At 39.1% G+C, this 23,184-nt stretch overlaps 1 protein-coding gene across 2 annotated transcripts in view; it reads right to left on the bottom strand.

The window, feature by feature from the left end:
* The window catches only part of EML5 (EMAP like 5), a gene marked incomplete at both ends in the record, with an annotated part of 112,525 nt that extends 90,448 nt beyond the window's left edge, over window positions 1-22,077 (bottom strand). For both annotated transcript variants that reach the window (XM_080345832.1, XM_080345833.1), the window contains one exon: window positions 21,881-22,077. In XM_080345832.1, the coding sequence (XP_080201958.1) occupies window positions 21,881-22,077 (197 nt within the window). The remainder of the gene's footprint in view (window positions 1-21,880) is intronic.
* Between the last annotated feature and the right edge of the window lie 1,107 nt (window positions 22,078-23,184).

The raw sequence follows: 23,184 nt of genomic DNA, 5'->3' as shown, positions 1-23,184 counted from the left end.
ATTTCAGAGTCTTTCAAAGTCCATAGCGGATCATCACAACTGTTCTGTCAAATCTGGGGCCAAGCTAGAAAGCATGTTAGTCAGCAAGCGAGTTTTTTGTTTTGTTTTGTTTATGCAAGCAAGCTGCAAGGGAGGACGTGAGGTCTGAAGATTCATAATTCATAATATAGAAAAGTAAAGAAGAATATATTCTAATACAAAACCAACCAAGCTACTTGATGACATTCTACACAGAGTAGGTACAGCAGGCCAAAATTATGTGAGAAATACCACATGTGAGTCAGGAAGATAAAATTTCAAAAGTTGGCTATCTGACTAAAACATTTTCTCCCCTAACTAATCATAGAGGAATCATCTTGAGAGACTGGTGAACAGAACCACTAACAACATATACTAAATATGTTTCTCTTCTCAGCATCACTTGGAAATGAGAAAGGTTGAGTACTTTGAAATGGTAAGCTGATCTTACATTTGTACACAGGTTTTGATACATGAACTTTCAAGGGCAGAGACAAGGGAAGTCTATAAACATAGAAGAAATGGCCAAGATAATCAGGAAATTAACAGATGTATACATTTTCTATATACAAAGAGAGCAGGAGAAAACCACGCTACAAGTTGCTTAATATTTCATAAACTCATACTATATCACGTGATACGCTTTAATATTTTTTCTGTTTCAATAAAGCATTTCAGCTGGTTGATATTGCTTGACAAGTTCTACATGCACAACACTGAGAGGAATCTTTCACTTCAAAGTTTCTACAAAGGGTTAAGAGCCTCTGGACCTTTCAACTTCTATGTGGGAATTCCTCTTCTTTACTACTCTGCATTATCCTCTGTATCAGGATCAAGCAATCAACATTTCCCTCCTCTTCAATTCCAGAGTTATTTCTCTGGTTCTACCCTTCCTTCTTTATTTGACAGAGCAACTTCATAATTAAAAAGCAATGCAGGAAGGATCCAGTAGGCAAAACCTCACATTTCACTTCAGTTTTGCCACCTAATCCTGACTGACACCTGCACATCTCCAGAGCACACACAGGCAGATGGTGTACGCATGGGGAAAAGGGAAAAAAGCCTCTGGAGGAAACAAGATGCTGCATTTGAAAGGATCTAATTTTTACAATGACACCACAGAGAGAGAGAGAGATAAGATCACATGGACAATAAAGAAATCAAAGAGTAAGGGAATTAAAAGAATGAGAAAAATAGAAAAAAGATGGAGACTGAAACTAAGTGAAAACGTAAAAACATGGCTGTCATATGACTGGTTCATGAGCTATTCAATCCCATACTTTGCTCTGCTGTAAGTGCATTGTGCAGTTTCAGGCAAGTTAGAACCACCCACAACCTCAGCTTTGAAAATGCTCAGGCTCGAGCCTGGACACACACATGTGCAGAACCCTCCCACGCCACACCCTGCTTCCCAGCAACCAAAAACTAGCTTAGCGTGTTTTCAACTAACGACCAGAAGTGATAAACACAACACATCAGAGGTGGAAGGACAATGGTAAAGACACTGCCAAGGGCCAGGAAAACATTGTCCCAGCCCAAGTATGCCAACTAATTCCACTCAAAATGTATTAGGTCAATATAGAATCTTTCCTCTTTTTCTAGTTAATAAATGCCAAATAATAACTAATAGAAATATCATAGTATTAGTTCTTTCTATATCTTGTTATAAAATACTGTCTTAACAACTGAGCTCAAATTCTGCCTTGATATGGGATAACAAAGCACAAATTAAGATCCAAAGCGTGTATTTTAATTATAACAGACAATACTGTACAGTTACCAATGCCCTTCCCCTATCACTTCAGTTTCTATAGTAAATTGTGAACAACCTTTCCAGAGAGTCATTGAAAGGAGAAGAAAATAAATATACAATAAATACTTTAAAACGGGAAGCTTTTTTAAAAATGCCTATATGCAGGGATTTGCGCAGAACTGAACAGCAGAGATTTTGGCAGTGGCTGTAGAAATACTTACCTGAAAACACCTTCCCTCACCATTTCTTCCAGGCCAAAGAGTGAGGGACAGATTAAGGTACTACTTGCAAGTATTTTATATCACTGGCTCTCACAACAGATGGGGGCAGCGTACTTATTCACAGAGCCCACACCAACAGATTTGGAAGCTGTTTTAAGAGCTGAGGCACACTTAGGGTTTTCTGCCTGTCCTCAGGGCCCAAGTGGATGGACAGTGTGCAACTACTGCAAATACCACCCCAACAGCTGTACACTAGTAACAACTCCGCAGAGGGGTCTCAGAGATCTGACAGGATATCCAAAGACAGCTTTCACTCATTGTTTTATTCCATTAACTGCATCATGCCCATGATCAATGTAGGCCCTGGACAGCAAATCTTTATGATTATCCATTTTGGGGCACCCATTCTAGTTATATTTTTTTTTCTGCACTAAGAAGCCATTTACAATGCATTGCTTAGGACTGTTTTAATAATGAAAGTTCCTGAAAATGTGAGTTGTATCAATGCTTTTACTCCAGAGGTTAGATCAAGAGACTATATTTTTGTATTAATTGCTATGCCTGTAAAGATTGCTTAATCACTCACAGTCCAAAGCAAAAACTGAAGAGAGTCTCCAGATTGCTTGTAACTGGAGTCTGATCCTTGAGTTTCAATCAGAACTCAAAATTTCAGACCTAGAATTCTGCATGGTACCCTATGGGTATAATAATAACCAAGACTTTAATATTAAGGAAATGCATCTTGGTATCATTCTCGGTTCATATGAAAATCATGTAAATAAGTGTGGCAGTTCCTTTTCTTAGTGATGGTAAAAGCAATAGCAGTCCCTTGACTCTTTCCATGCTTCCTAAAACAGATCTTCTTGCATTGTTTCTCCTAGTGAGATTACTTAGTAGAAAGAGAAGCTCTCAGAAGGAGAGAACTCAAGTTCTTTTTACTGGCCTGGTAACAAAAGCTGGGATGACCTATCCAGGTTAGACTGCTGAAACTGTGCTTGCATCTAGCCCACACAGCTAGACTGTAAACTTGCGCCTGACTGCTTTCTTCTTCCTTGAAGGATGACTAAGCTGATGAATGAGATATCACTGCTTGTCCAAAAAAGGAAACAAATATTCCTAACGCGATAGGTTCTTCAGGCCCTCTTGCTTGCCTCTGGCCTTTCTGATCCAGGCTCTTCAAGAACAGATTTTAGAACTAATATAGCATCTCTGAAGAATCAGATAAGGGAGATGTTCCACTCCCTTAATCATCTTTGTTGCCCTGCACTGGACTCTCTCCAGCAGTTCCCTGTCCTTCTGGAACTGAGAGGCCCAGAACTGGACACAATATTCCAGGTGTGGTCTCACCAGGGCAGAGTAGAGGGGAAGGAGGACCTCCCTCAACCTACTAACCAGCCCCCTGCTTCTAATACACCAAAGGATGGCATTGGCCTTCCTGGCCACAAGGGCACAGTGCTGGCTCATGCTCATCCTGCTGTCCACCAGGACCCCCAGGTCCCTTTTCCCTACACTGCTCTCTAATAGGTCATCCCCAAAAACCCGCCTGGACACATTCCTGTGTAACCTCATCTAGGTGTTCCTGCTCCAGCAGAGGGATTGGACTGGATGATCTTTTGAGGTACCTTCCAATCTCTGACATTCTGTGATTCTGTGATATGAAAGAAAATGTCCAAACAGCAAACGTGACCATGAAACAAAGCAGGAATTAGGCTAACAAACTGCTAAGTCAAATTAATTTTGAAATTTGCTATAAGAAAACCTGTAAAAAATCTGCCTGCCACTATTGCAACAAAACCAAACAGCTGTACCTGTAGAGAACCAACATTTCCACTGTTACCTCTGAATGGCAGGTCTTTTCCTAGATAGATATTCAAAGGACGTTGAAATACAGTATTACAGTTTTAATGGTATACTGAAAAGGAGAATGTTTCTCAATTTAGTGCATTCAAACTCCTCTTCTATACTTAAAACAGAAAAACAGAAAAGGTTATTTTTCCCTTGTAGAGCAGCACATAAGCATTCCCACCATTTTGACAAGATCCATGCACGGTACAATACCTATGTTAGATTAAGGATATTAAATATTAATGGCAGCCTATTAAAAAAAAAAAAAAGAAAAAAAAAGAAAAGGCAAGCATAAAAATTGTCCATACTGTGTCTCTTTGGGAAGAGACCACAGACATGGACATGAGCTTCTGATTTGTGTGAGGTTTGTAGTGGTAGGGGATCCTGAAGGTAGAACAGTCTACAATAAACTACTGGTTTAGAAAAGAAATGAAGATTTTTCTATCTTTACTTGGTTTATGCTGAGCATTAACAGGCATTGATTAATACAGACAAGCTGCAGACAAGGATACAGTATTAAAGATGATGTTTCCTTAGCAACAATATTGGATGAAAATCCAAGAATATATTCATGTGACTACTCCTGAGCTTCACAAATCTAGGGCACCAGTAAAAATGCACAAAAGAATACTGCAGTAAAATAACCGCATCTCAGATACATATTAATTAAGAGTTAATTTTAACTGGTTTTTTTCTATTAATAAATACAGAAGAATATTGTCATTGTACGTTTACAGACTTTTTATGTATAGTTGTGGATATTTTCTTATTTGCTATCATTTATACATATTTCCCTGGAAAAAATGACTGGAGAAACTACAAACCATTTCTGTCATATTAAGTTGTTAAAGCAGAAAGAGCTGTAATCAGCAAACACCTCTCATCAAAATTTAAATAGAACAAGCCAGAACATGCTTACTTCCCGTGGAGAAAACAAAGCAGTACTCATCACGGAGCATCACTACTGGGTCTTCCACATAGTTATTGTCACGGCATCAACAATGTCAAATACAGCTTTCTGAAGATTCCTTAAATCATACATCATTCAGCTTCAAAGTAAGAAAGTCTGAACTGGAGACAGGGAGGGTGGACTAAAACTGCACATAGATTATTCCAAGACGCAGCTTATCTTATAATCATTCCATATTCTCTCCTCTCAGATCTTAATGTTTTTAGATTACAAATAAATGCTTAGAAGCAACATGGAGAATTCTGAAAATCCCTTTGGGCTCTTATCTGTTCCAAAACCCAGCAGAAGGGAAAAGGAAAAAAAAAAAAAAAAAAGGCCAGATGGACTTCAAAGAAAATGAAATAGTTAGAGGGTGAAAGGGTGAGTACAGTAACACTGATGCGAAGTTCCCCACTCATTCAGATACGAAAACTGAGGAAAAAGATTCTGGGAACTATTTGACAGTTTACGTAGATGCCTATTTTTGCCTTGCCTAGTCATGTCCTGCACTGCTAAGGAAGGGATTGACTTAAGCATTCTAATAAAAGAGTTACCATCTCTAGAGGAGATTAAAAATAAATATATTCCCCTTCTTTTCAAATACTAATGATTCTTCCAGTGCCAATAGGAGAACTCATGTTTGACAGGGCAGCGGTTGATGGTATTTTTCCAAGTTCTACATGATCTTGACATTTTCATCACCAGGTTTTCACTATCTGAGGAAAGTTTCTTTTCTAACATGTCCCTTAAAAAAAGAAGGCAGCAAATTTACTTGAATTTTCCTAGCAAAAAACTCTTCTCACAGAAATGTCAGAAATTTCATATACTCCAATATGATTTGGAGATAAATGTGCTAAGACAAAGTCCTGTTATCTTTCGCTAGCTATTCACATAAAAGAAGCAATTCTGATTATAATGGTAAAATAACAAGGCATACTAAAGCCTGAAGGTAACCAAGGAATGGAATCCCACCAAAAAGAATATCCCACTTCCTTCTTTCCTCATGAGACACTGCAAGGTCTTAAGACTCATTCTTTAACAACAACAGGCAAAGAAAAAAGGAGAAAAATAATACAGAAGAGAAAGATCTGCACAAAGTAAAGGTACTGCACTCAGCTGTCAATAACTGAAGAGGGAGGCAGTCCAGCTCCTCAGCTCCTTTGCGTCACTACATTTGATGACCTGAAAGGGATCTCTTAACAAATCTGCAAACACTGTTCAATTATTTGGTTAGGACCTGCCAGTCACAAAGATAGAAAACAGTTCTTCACTCCTGAATGCAAGTGCTGAAAAGTGTACAAACCTACAAAATGATCACAGATTAAAAAAACAGAGGCAGCCCAAAATTAAAGCGGAAATTCTGATTTCCCATTCTAACCAGTTTACAAGCTAAGAAACTACTTAATTTGCTTAAGTACAGGCTATCACGCTGTAGCCACTTAATTGTGTGGACACAGACATGTATGGCTACAAAATCAGAACAGATTTCATTTCAAACAAAGTTTTCAGCAAAATACAGGCTAGGAAGCATAACTGCATGACAAAAATTATCATAGTGCTAATCACTCCCATTTTTCAGTTCACAAAAACTCATTGCACCATTTCCTGAATTAGAAATTATTTAAGGTCAAAGAAGCATTTACTCCAAATCTTTTAGCTTGGAAAATTTCAAAAATTTATTTCCAGAAGAAATTATTTGGGATGCTTCTGACCTTACACATGAATTAAACTTGCTTGAGGTACAAAATTTCTTGTTTCTAATCTTTCACTATCATAGTAAAACCCTTCAAACAACTCTCCATCCAGTCATTACTGTTTGCTTCTTCTCCATAAAAGACTTACAACAGTTTTTATCTAACAGATTAATTTTCCTTCTATTATTTTTGAAATTTATACTAGAACTTCTAGTATTACACAGCAAAAAAAAAAAAAAAAAATCACAGATTATACAATTTTCTTTAATATTTCTGAACAAGAAGTTTGAACACCAATTGAGTTTTCTCTCCTGTGGGATATATTATGAAAAACTCATCTGAACACATGAGAACTTATCATCTAAATGTTCAAGAGTGGAGTCATGGAATAGCAACAACTTTTGGAAGGTTTTTCTTTTTTGTAGTAAGGTCACCCTGACAAATTTAGCAGTTGGCTTAAAATAAGGAATGATGGGAAGATGGCAGTGATAGAGCTGCTGGTGAAATAAGCTGAGATAAACACAATATTCCGTGCTTCAATGGATTGTATTTCATTACCAATCCAAGAAGTTTTAGACCAGAAGAGACCACCAAGACAATCTTCTATCTTGCCAACCCTGGAGACTGCAGATAAGCTAGATTACTTTCTGAGCTCTTGAGAACACCAAGCCTACAGGTATTTTGCAGGTGTTAGTCAGAAGTGTTTTCCTACAGAAAAGGAAAGTCAAGGATACCTGTAACACCTGTCTCAGATTCACCACCCCAGAATCTAACTTCATGTCCTGAATGGTGAAATGAGCCAGGATACCACCTAAAGTTCAGACAATATCTGAACCATCATTTAGAAAAGCTATTAATAAAAAAAAATGATGGAGGCCACAGAACATAACTATTTACATGAAAGAGTGTCTGCTAAAACAAACAAAAACGCCACATGTACCAGACGCATAAACAAAACAGGAAAGAAGCATGTGGAACTCTTAAGAATAGCAGAGCGACTCCAAGGTCAATGTGTATTTGGTAAGCAGTGAAAGCTGTTGCACATGTGGGCTCACAAACTTAGTTATTAAAATCCACTAAAAATGAGAAGATGTATAAAGAGCATTCATGAGCAACACTTTGAAGAAAATGCACCTCTTCTGTTCTCAAATTATGTTTATCTTAAGAATAGTGATCCAGTTGACTATTCCCAATGAGGTATGGTAACGTACACTCATTAATGTAAGCATATTCTGTAACCTATGAAAGATAAAATTACAATTATTTGTAAATTAATTTATTACTGAATAATGTTCCAGAGGCTATTCATTTTTATGGTATTTCTATGGTGGAAGAAACAGCACTTGGTAAAGCAATAAGTAAAAGAGAAACCTATAACTAAAATGCAAATATCATCTAAAGTGCAACCTCGACCTAAAAAAAAAAACTAATAAACCAAACATTTACTAGTTCTTCAAATTTTCCTATTTCCCTATGTACTCTGGAAGACTATTTAGCTTAGAAAGTCACACTCACCACAAAAAATCTTCAGGCAATTTCCAGATGCTGTCAAATGCTTTATCTTGATCTAAGATAAAGCATCATTCACCTTGCTTGCTCTTGTAGAGGGATTATAAGCAGGGAACGAGGATTAATACAGTTCTAAAAGTCAGAAGAGGGTTTATACAGTTGTCAGCTAACCAAAACATAGAATTAATCCACTCATTCTGAGCACATGCTGTCTCGATAAAATAGAGACATCTCACCACCACTCAAATGACTAAAATGTGTAAATGTTTTTAAGTGACTTTTACCCTTAAGTAGGTTTCGGGTTTTTTTTCCCAATTGGATGTCTGTATTATGTTTGCATGAACCTATATCACAGTCTGGCATTTTCAGGAGCTTTAGCATTAAAATAAGTTACCCTATAATTCAGAAAATTGAAGGGTTGCTGTCATTTTTAACATTATATCCAATTAGATTTAGTCAGAAGAAATGTGCCACCAAAACAGAAAGAAGCAAAGCAATAAAGTGATCCTTTTCCATCTAGTCTTTAGAACATCTTTATAAAATCATGTCATATATACAAATTTTACTCTCCAGTTCTGGTAGATAAAAAAAATACAATACATAATCAGGAGTGACAAGTGTGAGCTAGAGGAGAGAATACAATGATTTTACTAAACTAGCAGCACTTCGTAAACATGATCTTCAGCTTGGAAACATTTGCTTTATTATTATGCTCGGTCCTTTGCCTGAGTTTTGTTTCTCTTCTGTTCAGTTGAACTCTTAACCTGAATCAAGCATTTGATTTACTTATAATTTTATGTTAAATATCTAATTTTATGTTAAATTGTATGAAGCCCACAGACCTTAAATTGTAATACATCCTACAGTCACCATAATGTAAAAGGCAAATGAAAAATTTTCCTCCATGTCTTCTGTCACAGATATGGATAACCCATTAGCACAAGTACCACTTGTGGTACCTATAAAGCTGATCACTTTGTTCAAAATGTCATTATTCTCTCCGAAGTTACAGCACATTTCTCTTGACTCCTGAATTCAACCTCTCAAGAAACTTGAAGTCATAGCAATCCTTGTGAAGAGAGAAGTTTGCATGTGAACAAAATGCCAGGGTCTGCCCAGGCGCCCTCCTGTGCCAGCCACAATTCCTACCCACCAGCCACTGATTAGGCACAGGTTGTTCCAAAAGGATGTGAGGGTGAATATTTTCTGAAAAGGGGACCTGGTTCTGAGATTGGATATACATCCCAGCATAAGTTCAGTTCATAAGCTGAAATGAACACAGAGAAACCTCTTGGAAGTAATCTAAAGCATATGTTTAAGATTATTTTATTCCCACACACTTATCTTAAAACCTAGTAATCCAGTTTGTATTTGGATGGTCTAAAGTAAAAAATTCCCATGAATAAACTGGCTTTTACCTTAACCCAGGAAAAGAGGCATTTTAGTTCACAGCTCAAGAGGAGTTATTACTCCCCTTGTATGAACCCACTGCTTTTCAGCACAGGAACATCATTCCAATGCAAAACAATGCTAATCCACAAACCATACGAAGCTACCTCCCAAGAAGTGAGGCCCCAAAAATATTTGTCAAGGATGACCCTGTAAATATCTAAGCAAAAAGAAGTTGGACATCACTGTTAGGATGAGAATTAAAATAAGGGGGGGGGGGGCAGCTAAAATGAGAGGAAGCAACACATGTTTTTAAAGCAAAAGAATCAGACTGATTTGGGCATACAGATACACACCTTGATCCATTCTGTCTGCAGGCCAAAGTAATAGGCACAATACAGAAAACTCTTCTGAAAAAGCTTAGAAAATCAAGCAGTGATATGAAGTCAGAAAACCCTGGAGAACAGCTAGAAGGATTGTCCACTGTATCTTCCGAAGTAACGTGAATATCCAGGGCTTTCGTAGAAGGATAAGCATCAGGCACCAGCTTACAAATCCTATTCAAAGGAAAAGGAGTCTACCAGGAAGCCTATCCATGGTAATGAGGATTGTCAGTTAAAAGAAAGTCTTTTTCAACTAGGCCAAGGAAAATTATTCTGCAGAAGAGAACTAATATTTCTTTAGAGATTTAATAATATCAGTATCTGTTAGCAGCTAGGTTAAATAACAAGAAAAACTACTTATCTAACAGAAATGGTGACACAAAGACTATTTTTTTTTTTTAATGCAGCATAGAAGTGGAATATCTCACCTATCACCAAAATAATAGATATGTCAGGATGAGGTCTTCAAAGGACAGATTATCTTCATGTTCATAGGCTGATGAAGACGTCTCCAAGAGTGATTTCATTCAACTCAGATATCAGCTACTATAGAATAACAAAGTTTGTCCACTTTCTTAGTAATGCTGACATCATATTTGTCATTTTCATGACCAAAATTGAAGCAGAAAGACAAAAACTTGAAACTAAAGTAAAGGTGGTCAATCCCAAAAACGTTGCAGGGATTTGTTGTCAGATGGTACACACACTGGAATTGTTCGCGGTTCCTATCTTTTGCAATATATAACTGATAGGTATTGTAAACGTGGCTTAAAAATTCAATCACCTCTTTTGTCACTAAGAGTTAAGGCAAACTTGGCTGTTTCTGACCTTTTCTCTAGAAATTGAGCAGTACATTTTGAAAGTCTTTTACTACCACATTACCTACAACAGCAATACAAATAACGATATCAGTTATTTCTTGTAGAAATGAAAGTCCTTTGTAGCCATGGGAGCAATCAGAGCAATGTGTGCCCTAATGCAAGTGATTTATATGTATCTATAACATTCTGTAAGGTGCTTCATTGATGCACCAGATAAAGTCCACACTACACCAGACGGGACTCACACCAGAACCTCACTGTGCAGAAAATCTTGACCATATGTATTTTGAAGAGAACATTCAATAGCATCTAGGGTAAATATTCAACTGAATTATTAAGATGGCCAGGGGAACTTTCACACTGTGCCACGTAAGTTCAAGAAAATTTATTTTTCTTCTCAAGTTACCTGAAGTGCTCACTAACTTTGTCTACCAGGTGAAAATACCAAAAGCAACACGCTATTCCAAGCCAAATATCTTGTGAATAAATCAATTTCATTGATGATACTATAACAGCATTAAAATTTTAAGGCTATCTTAAGAAAAATGAATTTTAAATTGAGCATATGACTGATCCTTATCAGTCCGGATTAGACAGTTCTGCCACTTTTGAGTAATATATTATTTTTCTTTTAAATTCCTTGATGCTAGACAGAATTGCTGTCCTAAATCACAAGTATAACTCTGTAAGTGATATAATAATATTTTGAAAAACTCTGTGAACTACACTTTAAAGTAAAAAATAACCCTTGAGATATTATAAAACATAAAACTAAATTCTCCAGCTTTTTTAGCCTTATGTCAATGTCTGCTTAAACTTTAAAACCTCAAAATTGTAGATAACATAAAAATAGAAATAACTTCTTGTAATTTTTGTTGTTTGGAGAAGGCTTTATAATTATTTCAGGTTTTGTTTCAAGCAATGTATGTTTTTTGAAAAGCCTACAGTGCTCATGTTAGTAATTACAGTAAAATCTAAACTCATTTTTTGATATGTCAGACGGAACTTGCATACTATGTTTTTCAATCTAAAACACTTAAGGGGAAAAAAATAAATCAGCTCTTAAATAATTAACTTTTAAACCCCTGAAGTTTATGTCTTAACCAAAACTTTAAATTTTGCATCTAATAAAAAAATAAAAATAAATTAAAAAAAACTCACCACATTTGACTTCGGGCAAATCCTTCAAAAGAATTATTTTATTCAAACATGCTAAGCTACTGCTAGACAGTGCATATCACTGTAATAATAACATTGTAAACAGAATAATAAGTTCACTTCATAATGCTGTTAAAAATCAGCCAGGAACATAATCTGCTTTGCTATCTATATGACAAGAATGACCAACAAATTAAAATATTGAAAATATAGGCAATCAGAAACATAATTGCGTTGATTGCAACTTGGAAAAGCTAAACGATTAGGGCAGACCTCAAAATTTCTATATTAAATATTTTGAAAATTTTAATTATCAAATATTATTAAGGCATTTGTTATATTTCCTGATATAGTCCTACAGCCTCCTGTTGTCACATTACTTCTGAGAAAAAGAGCCAAGTCCCAAATCAAGAGAAGAATTTCCCACAGCACCAAGATGTTTTCCCATTTAAGTATTGACCTGATCTGACCCTGCCTGTGAGTGCTGACAGAATCAGATCAGAAGGTGATGTGACTGCTGGCTATGGAAAGCATGATGCATGAAGGCAAGCTCATAAGCCTGTAGCTCCTTGCTGTGTCGATCTACTTTAATCAACTTCCAGTATGTCTTAGGTGTTCAATTCTGGTTGGATATTTTTGGTATTTCTATTCATGTAGTTCTTATTTGGAAAAATAAAGTTTTCAGTGGTATGCAGGCATACTCCAGTGAAACAGGCACACTCCAGTGAAATTTCAAAACTGAATCCAGGAAATATTTTCTTCTGTATTCCTAAAATATTTTCATTTTATCAAACCAAATCCAAGCAAAAGATATTTTTAAAAGACAACACACAAAGCTCTCAATAATGAAAATTTGACAATAAATCCCTCACAGAACATCCTCGTGTCAGGTACAGCACATATTCCAGAACAGCTCCAGAACTACCAAGAATACTTGGTTTTCCTCAAGAAAAAGCAGATCATTCTCTCTCCCCGCTCCTTCTGATCGATTTAAGATAGGAACACGTCCTCCCTCCAGACTGTTAAGCATTTGACAATGCGAGATCACTTAACATGAAAAGCTGGACAGAGCTTAACTGTGACCTTGTCCTTGTGAACCATGGCATAAAATCCAGTGGCCAGTAACTATTGTACTTCTTGTCCTAGCAACTGCTTCTGCTGTAAGAAATGCCATTTTGAGTGACAGACAGTCAAAAGATACTTGAGCTAGAGGGTCATAGGAGAACTGATTAGTTTAATTACAACATAATTTAAGTCCCATTAAGTCATGAGTTTTTTAATGGAGGTTAATACACTGACTATGCCCTTAAAGAATATCTGGAGATAACATAGTGAGAGTAGACGGATTTATCTCTAGAATAAACAAAACAAACACGTGTGACAACCTTGAAGCATTCCCCCCATCCTTAGCAGAACAAAGGGCTATGTTATGCCTTAAACATCTGGTTTTGTTACTTTGTGAGGAAAAGATAGATAACACCTTGTCTTATCTTTCCCAAGGTTTTATGGCCATGGAGGCGGACACCTCGTAAGATAAAGGAAATTAAGTGTTGCTGTGAAAGGTCTCATGGCCTAATTGGGATGATAGAGATGAGCCATCTGATGGACAACCAACTACCAGAAGAAACCATGAACCAACAGCTACCCTTGATGGGCAAATCAACTCACTTCTGGTCAGTACTGTGAACTTTCCCGCAGTTTGAAGATCCCAGACCCATTTCCAGAAGAGCCTTCCTAATTAGCATGAAGAGCAAACAAAGGGAGGAGATGAACTGCCCTCTCTTATCTTGTGTGTAAATAAACTGGTTTATAAAACAAACTCACGCATGGTATGAGGTGACAGCATGTAAATCTTCAACATGTCCCCCCTCTTCAGAGGTTGTCACGGGACCGATGTACCTGTGGAGTGGTGATATCTTACTCTCTCTCTGTTATCTTAGTTTTCCTTCTCGCTCTCTCTATTCCTTTTTCTTGAACATATGCTGTCAATGTATTAAGTTTTATGATATGATAACATACTTTTGCCAAGTCACTAATCACTGTAATTTGTACTACACCATCTACTTTTAGTAAATTCATAACTGAATTGGACCACCGGAGTGATTGCCATTCACTTAGCTTCACTGTGCAAAAATACCCAGAGCTAATTCACACCTGATCTCATCTGTTGAGTCAGGGCGCATGTCACGTTCAGAGTTAACTCATCTCTCATCCCATCTGTTGGGACGGGACAGCAAGGGACCATATAAGCCTAAAAACAAGATAAGGAGAATACTTGATTTTTAAGTTGCAAATCCAAACTCTTTTGGGAAAAACAAAACCAAAAACCAAATAATCAGTCCCTCAAAATATTGTTTTGTATATTTTGTATTATTTTCTCTATTTTATTAGTAGCATTAGTAAAACATTTTTAACTTTTTTTTTCCAACTTGCTAGTCTGTCTCTTTTCCTCCTATTGTCTCTCCCTAGCGGGAAAACGGGTGATTAGGGGGAAGAGGGGCTTAACAAAGCATCTGCCACGGTTTATTGTTGCCCTTTGCAATCAAACCTTGACAGTTACACAGTAAACATTCCATTACATATCAAAAAACCCACAGTTTACTCTCCATGTCTCATTTTCTTCGAGAAAGAATAATTTCAAAAATAATTTCCTTAACTATAGACTTAGATGACATTATTTTTATTTGAATTTACATGTGGGAAGAATATCACAAATCAATGTTCGTAGTCAAAATCCTGATGCTTTGAAACTGAACTTCCAACTCCAGAAGCCCCACTGCTCAGCAATTTTGACTTTTCTTTGGAAAGTCACTTGACCTGTCACTGGCCACAACTGAAAAGAGCCTGTCTCCAACTTCTTTACACTTCCCTTTCAGGTATTTATTAATATATACATTGATATGATCCCCTCTGAGTCTTCTCTAGGCTAAATGGTCCCAGCTCTCTCAGCAGGCATGTTCCAGTTCTTCTTTGTGGCCCTTTGTTGAACTCTCTCTAGTAGCACCATGTCTCTCTTGTCCTGGGGAGCCCAGAACTGGACACAGTGCTCCAGGTGTGGCCTCACCAGTGCTGAGTAGAGGGGAACGATTCCTATCAGAGACTTTCTTTGGGACTCAAAAACAAAGATTGGTTTCCCAGGACTACCAGAATGTATGCACAGTTTCCCAAGTATTACACAAGCAGCATTTTGAGGTGTTTCTATACATGACCCATTTCATATTTGAGGCATGAGTATAAGATGGTTTTTACCACTGTTTTCCTCCAGCAAAGTTTAGAGGACCCAACAGAGGATCACCAGCCTTTTTCAAAGGCTATGAGTGTTGAAATAATTTGGGAGATTACATTTCCACAAATAAATAAACAACAGGGTTCTCTTCCAGAAAGAAATATCTGGACTGCATAGAAATTAAGGGAATACAAAGAATTTCTCACCAGAACATGCTGAATCTTGTTTTTCCTCTATCACATTACTAATTCAAAAAATGGAAGAGGTTGCACATGTAATGAACAATTAAGATTTTTTTTCTTATGTGGAACCATGGTATTTATTCCGTTATATTCCTGAGAATCTGAAATACACAACTCATTGTGAAATTCCTAGTAAAAATTCATAGATCTGCTGCCAAATAAATTAATACAATTCCATCTGATAAAATTTTGTACCTATGTACAATATCTATTGCTTAACGTTTGTGATTGACTGTCATCTGGAGTTAGGTCAGAGACACACACCATTTACTCCAAAGAAGAACATGACAATAAACCTAACAGTAGATACCCTAACTTTCAATTCCTTGAATTATTGGTTGAGGTTTTAGAGAACTAGGACTGATCTTAGGGTGTTGGTCTACTAGAGGAACATGGCATAGATCTAATGAAAAGGAAACAAAGAGAGACAGAGTGATATAATGAGGTGGCAGAAATACACAGCACCTTTACAGAAGTCCAGCAGCTAATCATCCAAAGTCATAACAATGCATAGCTAACAAACAGAAAGGACAAGGAAAAGACCAGAGTCATCATGCAAACCTAGGACATGACTATTCATTGCACTACTAGAATTTCTGTTTGCAAATCACAGGTGACAGTCACACAGAGGGGGCCTGGACCTGCCTCCTGGAGAGCATTATCTAGTAGCAGTCTTAGAAAGCAGCAGACAGAGCTCAACAATTTCTTAGATGCCAACTGTTAAACTAACGCTGAAAATGCAACAATAGGTAGAAAAATCTCCTCCACGCGTATTTGGTCAACAGCACTACCATCAGGGAGCAGACACGATTTTGGCTATTTTGATTTTCACTAGAACCTCAGAAATTATTTATTTTGCCTTGGAATATAGGAGCAAGATCACAGAATCTCAGGCAGGACAATGTCTAGCAGATCGAGCCAAATTCTGAAACATAAAAAGATGACAGTCTCAAATAAAGTACCCAGAAAGACCACAGTTCAGAGTGGCAAGAGTTTTGGCTGCTTATTTTTCTTCCTCAGGAAACAAAGTCTAAGATGATTCCTAGAGAGTTCACAGAAACAAATAAGAAAAATCATCCTAACAAAAGGTGTGATTCAGACAAGTAAACTATTTTGCTGAAAATGGCCAAATCCTGTCTCTGTTAGAACACAAATAAATGCTTTGTCATTCTTTCTACCTGTCTTGCATATACCCTTGTTTTCTGTAAACATGCAATTTACCTCTCCACAGTCTTAGATACAAAGGGACATAAAGGGGGAAAGAACCAGCTGTTTTTAACTGAAGGTAGCACAAATTTCTTTCCCCTCTGTCTTTGTAGAGGGGGATTTGTTAGTTTCTGATACTAGAACTCCAAATAGTAAAGAGTTTTAATGTTTTCTGAATATTTTTAAAGTTATCCCTGTCCTAAAAACAGAACTCCATGTGAGTCCTGGGGCAGATGATGCATTATTTCTTTTCCCCATATCAGTCTGAAACAAGGAAAAATACACAGATTTCTAGACAAGCAGGGAAACAAAGTTATTAGACACAGCCTATGGCTGGTCTACAGCAGAGCTAGAGGCACCATTGTCACAAGAAGAGCATGTGGGTTTTTTCTATCAAAAGACATGTCAGTTACTACCTTTAGCAACAAAACCTAAAGGTATCACAGACATCTCAATCAAGTAGTCACAGTTAACTGGTAATAAAGTTCTAGAAAGAATATACAACAGCACTATTATTTGCCCACTAACTCATATAATGGATATTACAGAAGAAGGAGAGAGATAACAAGTCTTCCTAATTTGTGTCCCTTTGACAGAGAAACTTAGCTCCTCTTCTTTCTTTGACTTGCATGGTTCTGCAGTTGTTTTGCACCAGCAAAGAGATAATGGTGCCTATGGAGAGACTCAAAAACAAGTGCTAAAGTTTTAACTGAAGAACAAATGTCATGGAAAGTAAAATATGCATTTTCCCCAAGTCTATTAAAGGATCTTAAAAAGATGCACTGGTTTGATCTTAGGTTTTGCTTTTGCTTTTCAACTGCATCATCAATGCCAGGTGAAAAGTTAATTCTCAATAGTATTCCAATACTCTGAAGCTCACAAAGGAGGGGGAAAAAAAAAGGAGGGAAAGCAGGAAAAAAAGGAGGGAAAAAAAAAATAATAAAGGGAAAAATTATTATAAAAGTGTCCTTGGAGTATGTCAGCAGAGAACAGTCCCAGTAACATTAAAGGCTTTTGCCAACTGACAGTCATTTAAAAAGGCAGATGAGTTTAGGCTTTCCAATTTTCTCACCTTCCACCAGAGAAGGTACATAAACCCACTTTAGCTCGCCCAGATAAATAATGAGCCTCAGCATGAGCATCAGTTTCCAGTATGACAAGTTAATGCTATAAGGGAGCATCTTCTGAAATCTTTATACAGATCAGAATTAAATATGACCCCCCTAAGGTCTCTCAGAAAAGGCAAGGACAGTCTACATTAAATAAGCCATGCTCCTCTAAACTGCTAAAATTATCAAGGGAGAACAGCAGCAAGATCTAACCTGAAGACACCAAGACACTGTTTCTTCCTCCTCTACTGTTGAAGAGAAGCTGCCAAATCCATGTATACTGTGATTAAGTTACAAAAGATGTACCCATCATTAAACAATCAACATCGTAAATGCTTTCTGACCACCTGCAAAACGAGGGGTTTTTTTTCAAGTTTTAGATCCTTCTGCATGACAAGGGGGAGAGAGGAGACAGAAGATTAAGTGATACATTGTTTAGAAACAAAGTGCTTAGTTTATATTTAACTAATAATTAATAGATGTATTGTAAGTAAGAAACTAAACAATTATAACTAGCATCATCAATTATTTCCTAGTATAGATGTATTGTATGTCAAAATTTTCAAAAATTGTAATGCATATGTAGGAATTAAGTGAATAGAAGCAACACAAGAGCATCCAGTCTTTGGAGCACTTAAGGAGGATGATCCCCAGAGCTCCCCAGCACTGTCAATAAAAGAATGCTGCTTAACAGTATAATTGACTCCGCTGTTAAGTTTATTTCTTCATTTCACTGTAAAGCAAACCAATTTACACCACACAAGCTAATTTGGTGATGTATGAAATCCTACCGAACACAGATTTTAAATCAGCAATTTTGCAGGAATAATTCATATGTTCATTTAAAATTAGTATCTTCTACATATACACAGTCCATGCTGGATAGGGGATCTTATTTTCTGCAAACACAGAGGACCTCCAAGATATGCTGCTGGCAATGGAAAGCACTATCAAAGCAAGTCACCTGAGATGTCATGTATGAGATTTATCTCCATATATACTCCCCAAAACACAAGAAAAAAACTCAGTTAGCAGCACTCTCAAAACACTTGATTTTCTGAAGCACTTTCGCATCTAAGTGAAATGTTTTGCGAGTGTCTGCACACACTCCAGACCTGAACAGTAAAAATGGGCAGATGCATAAGAAATGTGAGAGAAATAAGATCGAAAACATTATATTCTCTATCCTCGAGAATAGTGGGTTGATACTGGTAAGTAATTCTCAGAAGACATAGAAAATAAAAACAAAAGTTCACCAGAAAGCAGGAAAAGTCCTTTTAGAGACAGATTGGAGCTGAATGAATGAGACTATTCAATTAAAAAAACAGACTAACAAAAGATGCCCCAAGTGATCCTAACTACCCTCTTCTATTGCAAAAGACTGTTCAATAGACCTGAGGGACAAAACACTGAAAGAGAGCTCTCATATTTTCAGTATACAGTTAACTTAGAGAGAGGGGACGATGACACAGACAAACACTCTGTGACTGAAACTGAGATTAGACATTTATACTGGAAATAAATTATGTTAAAACACCTAATCGTATAAAATATCTTACATTAGGTTTATAGAGCTTTGTTTAATAAAAGGAGGTAAAACTTCACAGCAGAAGACAAACTAGCTGCTAGTGCTATAAAGAAATATTCCAAAGGACAATATTGTCTAGCTGTCCATTAATATAATGCAATTTTCTATTATTAAAGATAAAGAACTGGTTTCTGACTTAAAAATTGCAATTCCCCTTTTCCTGACTCATGCTTAAAATCAGAACATCATCCAAAGCATACTAATGATATAAAAGTTCTCATAATGAAGACTACTAATAATACCATCATGTAGCATGCAGTATATACTGCTTAGTCTTCATAGCTATGGAGCCATACTCATGGAAGTTTGACTCTTTAAAAGATTTTCAGACACCAGACATGCTTTCACAAATAAGATCCCATGCTTGTAAAAAGACACTCAATCATCCCATTGCTTTCACAAAAGCGTCACAAATGCCTCAGCATTGCTGAGCCTATTAAAACACAAAACATACAAATTTCTTGCAATATGATAGTTGAGTTTGCTGCCTTCAGAGAAAAAAAAAAATAATAGCAATGATAACTGTATTATGTAATGTCACTTTGCACCTGTTTTCCGGTATTTTAAAAATCATTTTTTTTAATACTTGATTTTCCTACTGTGAGTACATTAAATATTGAGAACTAACATGTCTAGGTACCCAAGTTTAGTCAGGAAAAGTAAAGGATGATGACATTTAAATGGTACCGTGTTGCTTTTAGAAAAAGCAGAAAGTGAAACACTGATCACTGCAAGCCTAATCTTACTATTAGAAGTAGCTATGCTGCTCTTAAATCAAGCATTCTTCTTAAGCATAGAAACATTTCTGTATATCTTTTTAATCAAACAAGCATGCAAAATTCTAACTTCAAAAAATTGTAGTGCTTTAACATATTTAGAATTATATTCTGTGAACATCAGTACAATTAAAAGCAGGATAAACTCCAGTACGCTGGGTCATGGTACCATACAAATCAAAGTACATCCCCATACAAATCTGATAAGGCCATTATATTTTTTCTCTCTGGTTTGCTGATTTTGATGGATTTTTTTGGTTTAGCACTATACTGAATAAAGAGTTCTGTCACATCTTGGCCAAATGTAGCACTCTGTAACAAACTGAGAGAGAGGGAGCAAAAAACTGTTACCACAGAAAAACATAAACAACTTTCCCAGCTGTAGCACAAACTACGTAATTCTTTCTTTGTGAGAAGTGCTACTGAATGAAACAGTGTTATTCAAAAGCACTCATGAGTACATGGTATTAAACATGCAATATTATACTACAGCAACCTTGGACCTTAGATTAGAACTAGTAATTAGCCACCACTTCCTTAGCATGATGGGAAGTTGCTGATCTGGGTTTCCTGCAGTACCTGTCATCAGTCGGCTAGCAGTTCTTAAGAAACACTTTTTTCCTGGATTAAAATGAGAATGTTAAAGCATTAAATGATGCAAACAGCAGTGATTCAAACTTCTGATTCAACACCCTTAGTACAATGGTCTATAAAGGTACACTGTCTGCCTACTTTTTTCTTCACATTATTAGCACCAAGAAGAAATATGCTATAGATGTGCACCCTTCTAAGGGACTTTCATAGTGTTACTTGAAATCTACTTCAATTTCTTCAAGAAGATTTAAACAAGGAAAAAAGTGGCCATCATGACCAAGTTTTCAAATGTCTTTAAAAGCTTAAGTGAAAGACACAGCATCTATTCTGCTCTCCACAGGCAATACCTGTTACTCATGTGAGTAACACATACAGAAGGTATGCACTGGAGCACTAAGCATCATAAAAAACAGATTTTGTGCTGCAAGTTCCCGACAAAATTGGCTACTGCTAGCTCTTACCCCAATAGAAAGAGCAAAAGAAATCAGAATTTAAAATCCATCCGCAATGACACCTACTGGAAACTGAAGGATTGATGACTCAGGCTCATATCTGCCCTTCATACTCAAATTCTCTCATTGATCTCACACCACTAGGCTTATAAAAGCATCCTTAGAGTGAAAATACATTTAAGAAATAACACCAGCATGTTTCTTCTGCAACATCAGCTTTTAATTATTTTTTTAGGAAGTTCAGCACCTGATAACATTCACTGCCAAGTGAACTATTGAGCTACAGGAGAAGCCTCAATTTTGCAAGAAAGGCCAATCTGTTAATATTACCCTAAAAGTTGCATGAGTTACAGGCATGCCACTAATTCCGCATGTAATCGTCCCCTCTTAAACGTGAGCCAAAGGTCTACCTGCTGCAGATTAACCTCCGCAGCCCAAGTACTTGAGGGCACACACGAGATTACCCCTTCTCCCCTTCTCCCGTCGGCGCTCTGACATTCAGCGGCGGCCGCGACCGCACGGCGACCCTGGGGCCGTCGCCGGGCGCACAAGCGCCCGCACAAGTTTCAGCACCGCGCACCGGTGGCGGGGCGCACACGCCACAGCCCCTTCAACCCGACAGCCAAAAGCCATTTCCCGGCTGTTTCTACCCACGGCGGAGCCGGGGCCGGGGGGCGGAGGGGGCGAGGGAGCGCTGACGGTCCTTGATCTATTTCGATCCGCTCCCCGGATCCCCACAGCGCGGACTGGCTGCGGGAGGCCAGCGCAGTCCGGGACGGCACCTGGGGCGGGCGGCGGCGGGATGCCCGCGTTCCGCTACGGGGGGGCGGGAGAAGCGGGCCGGGGGACGAGCCGGGCTGTGGGGCCGGGGCGCCTGAAGGGGCCGAGGCCCGCGGTGGGACGCGGCCGGCGGCGGGATGCGGCCCGGCAGCCCGCGGCAGCGGTACCTGATGATGTCGTCCTGGTGCCCCAGGTAGAATTTCTGCCGGTGCTCCCGGGGGCTGTAAACCACGCCGACCCCCGCCACGAAGTAGACGATCTCCTTGGCCGCCGTGTAGTAGAGGTTGTTGCGGCACTGGTGCCCCCGGTAACCGTAGACCCACTCCAGCCGCAGGTGGCAGCTCGGCGCGCTCCGGTCAGCCATGTCCCCCCGCCCCCGCCAACCGGGTACGGCTCCCTCCCGCCGGAGACCCCGCGGGAAGGGGGCGACGCGTCGGCCGCCCCCTCCGCTCGGCTCAGTGCCCGCTGCGCTAATCCCTGGCCGCCGACATGAATGCCCGCCGCCGCCGCTCGTCCGCCGCCTCACAGAGGGCGCCGCCGCCCGAGCCCACCCCGCCGCCTCGCGCCGCCAGACATGGCTGCGCTGAGACACCGCCCGGGACGCGGAGCGAGGGCGCGGCGCCGCTCCTGCCCCCCCGCGCGCCCCGCTCTGCGCCTGCGCCGAGGGCAGCGCCGCCAGGCGGCCAGGCGGGAGCGCGCGTCGGCGGGCGCGGGCCGAAGGCGGCGCGGGGAGGGGGCAGGTGAGCGGCTGCACCATCGCACCTGCTCGGGGTGGGTGGGCTTTTTACTTATAATTATGGGCGGGGGGGGGGGTGTCTTTGGTTTTGTCTTTTTTTTTTTTTTTTTTTTTTTTTAAGCGAGGCTGTGTATTCTCCCCCTCTCCCAAATTCAGGTTTATATTTTTACTGCCCCTCCGGGGGACATACCGGTTCCTTGACTTTCCGTCGAGCCACAGCCGCCCGGCTCTAGGCAGCCGCTGGGGCGCTTCGAGCCCCCACAGCGGTCTGTGGCAACTCCCCCGCCCCGGTCCCCCGGGGGCCCAGCGGCACGCCAGCTCCGTTTCATCCTAGAAGAAAATGTCAGCTGTAATTTTTAATGACTGATATTTAGCCCTGCACCACCCCCCACCTGCCACACACAGCACACAAAAGTCACTTCCCTATCCGTGCCTTCGTTTCCCCACGGCACAACTCCAAGTTCATCCTTAGATCTCAAAGCGTTTTGCAAGGGAAAGTCACCATTTTCCCAGCTCACAGAGGGGAAAGCGACTTCTCTGTGCTGCATGAGGCAGCAGTGCAGGGGGACACCCGCCTTCGCCCCCTCCACATCCGAAATTTTGATCAGGAGAACGTGTTCCTTCCCAGTTTTGCCACTCTATAAAGTACCTCACTGACTAAATACATGCGCATTACATGATCATGCGAACAGATTTGTACTATAAACTCGAATACTTGTACTAAAAGCTCCTGGA

This window comes from Nesoenas mayeri (assembly GCF_963082525.1).
Source record: "Nesoenas mayeri genome assembly, chromosome: 5".
NCBI lineage: Eukaryota > Metazoa > Chordata > Aves > Columbiformes > Columbidae > Nesoenas > Nesoenas mayeri.
The sequence above is the reverse complement of the archived record's forward strand: the minus strand, read 5'-3'. Positions and strand labels throughout refer to the sequence as shown.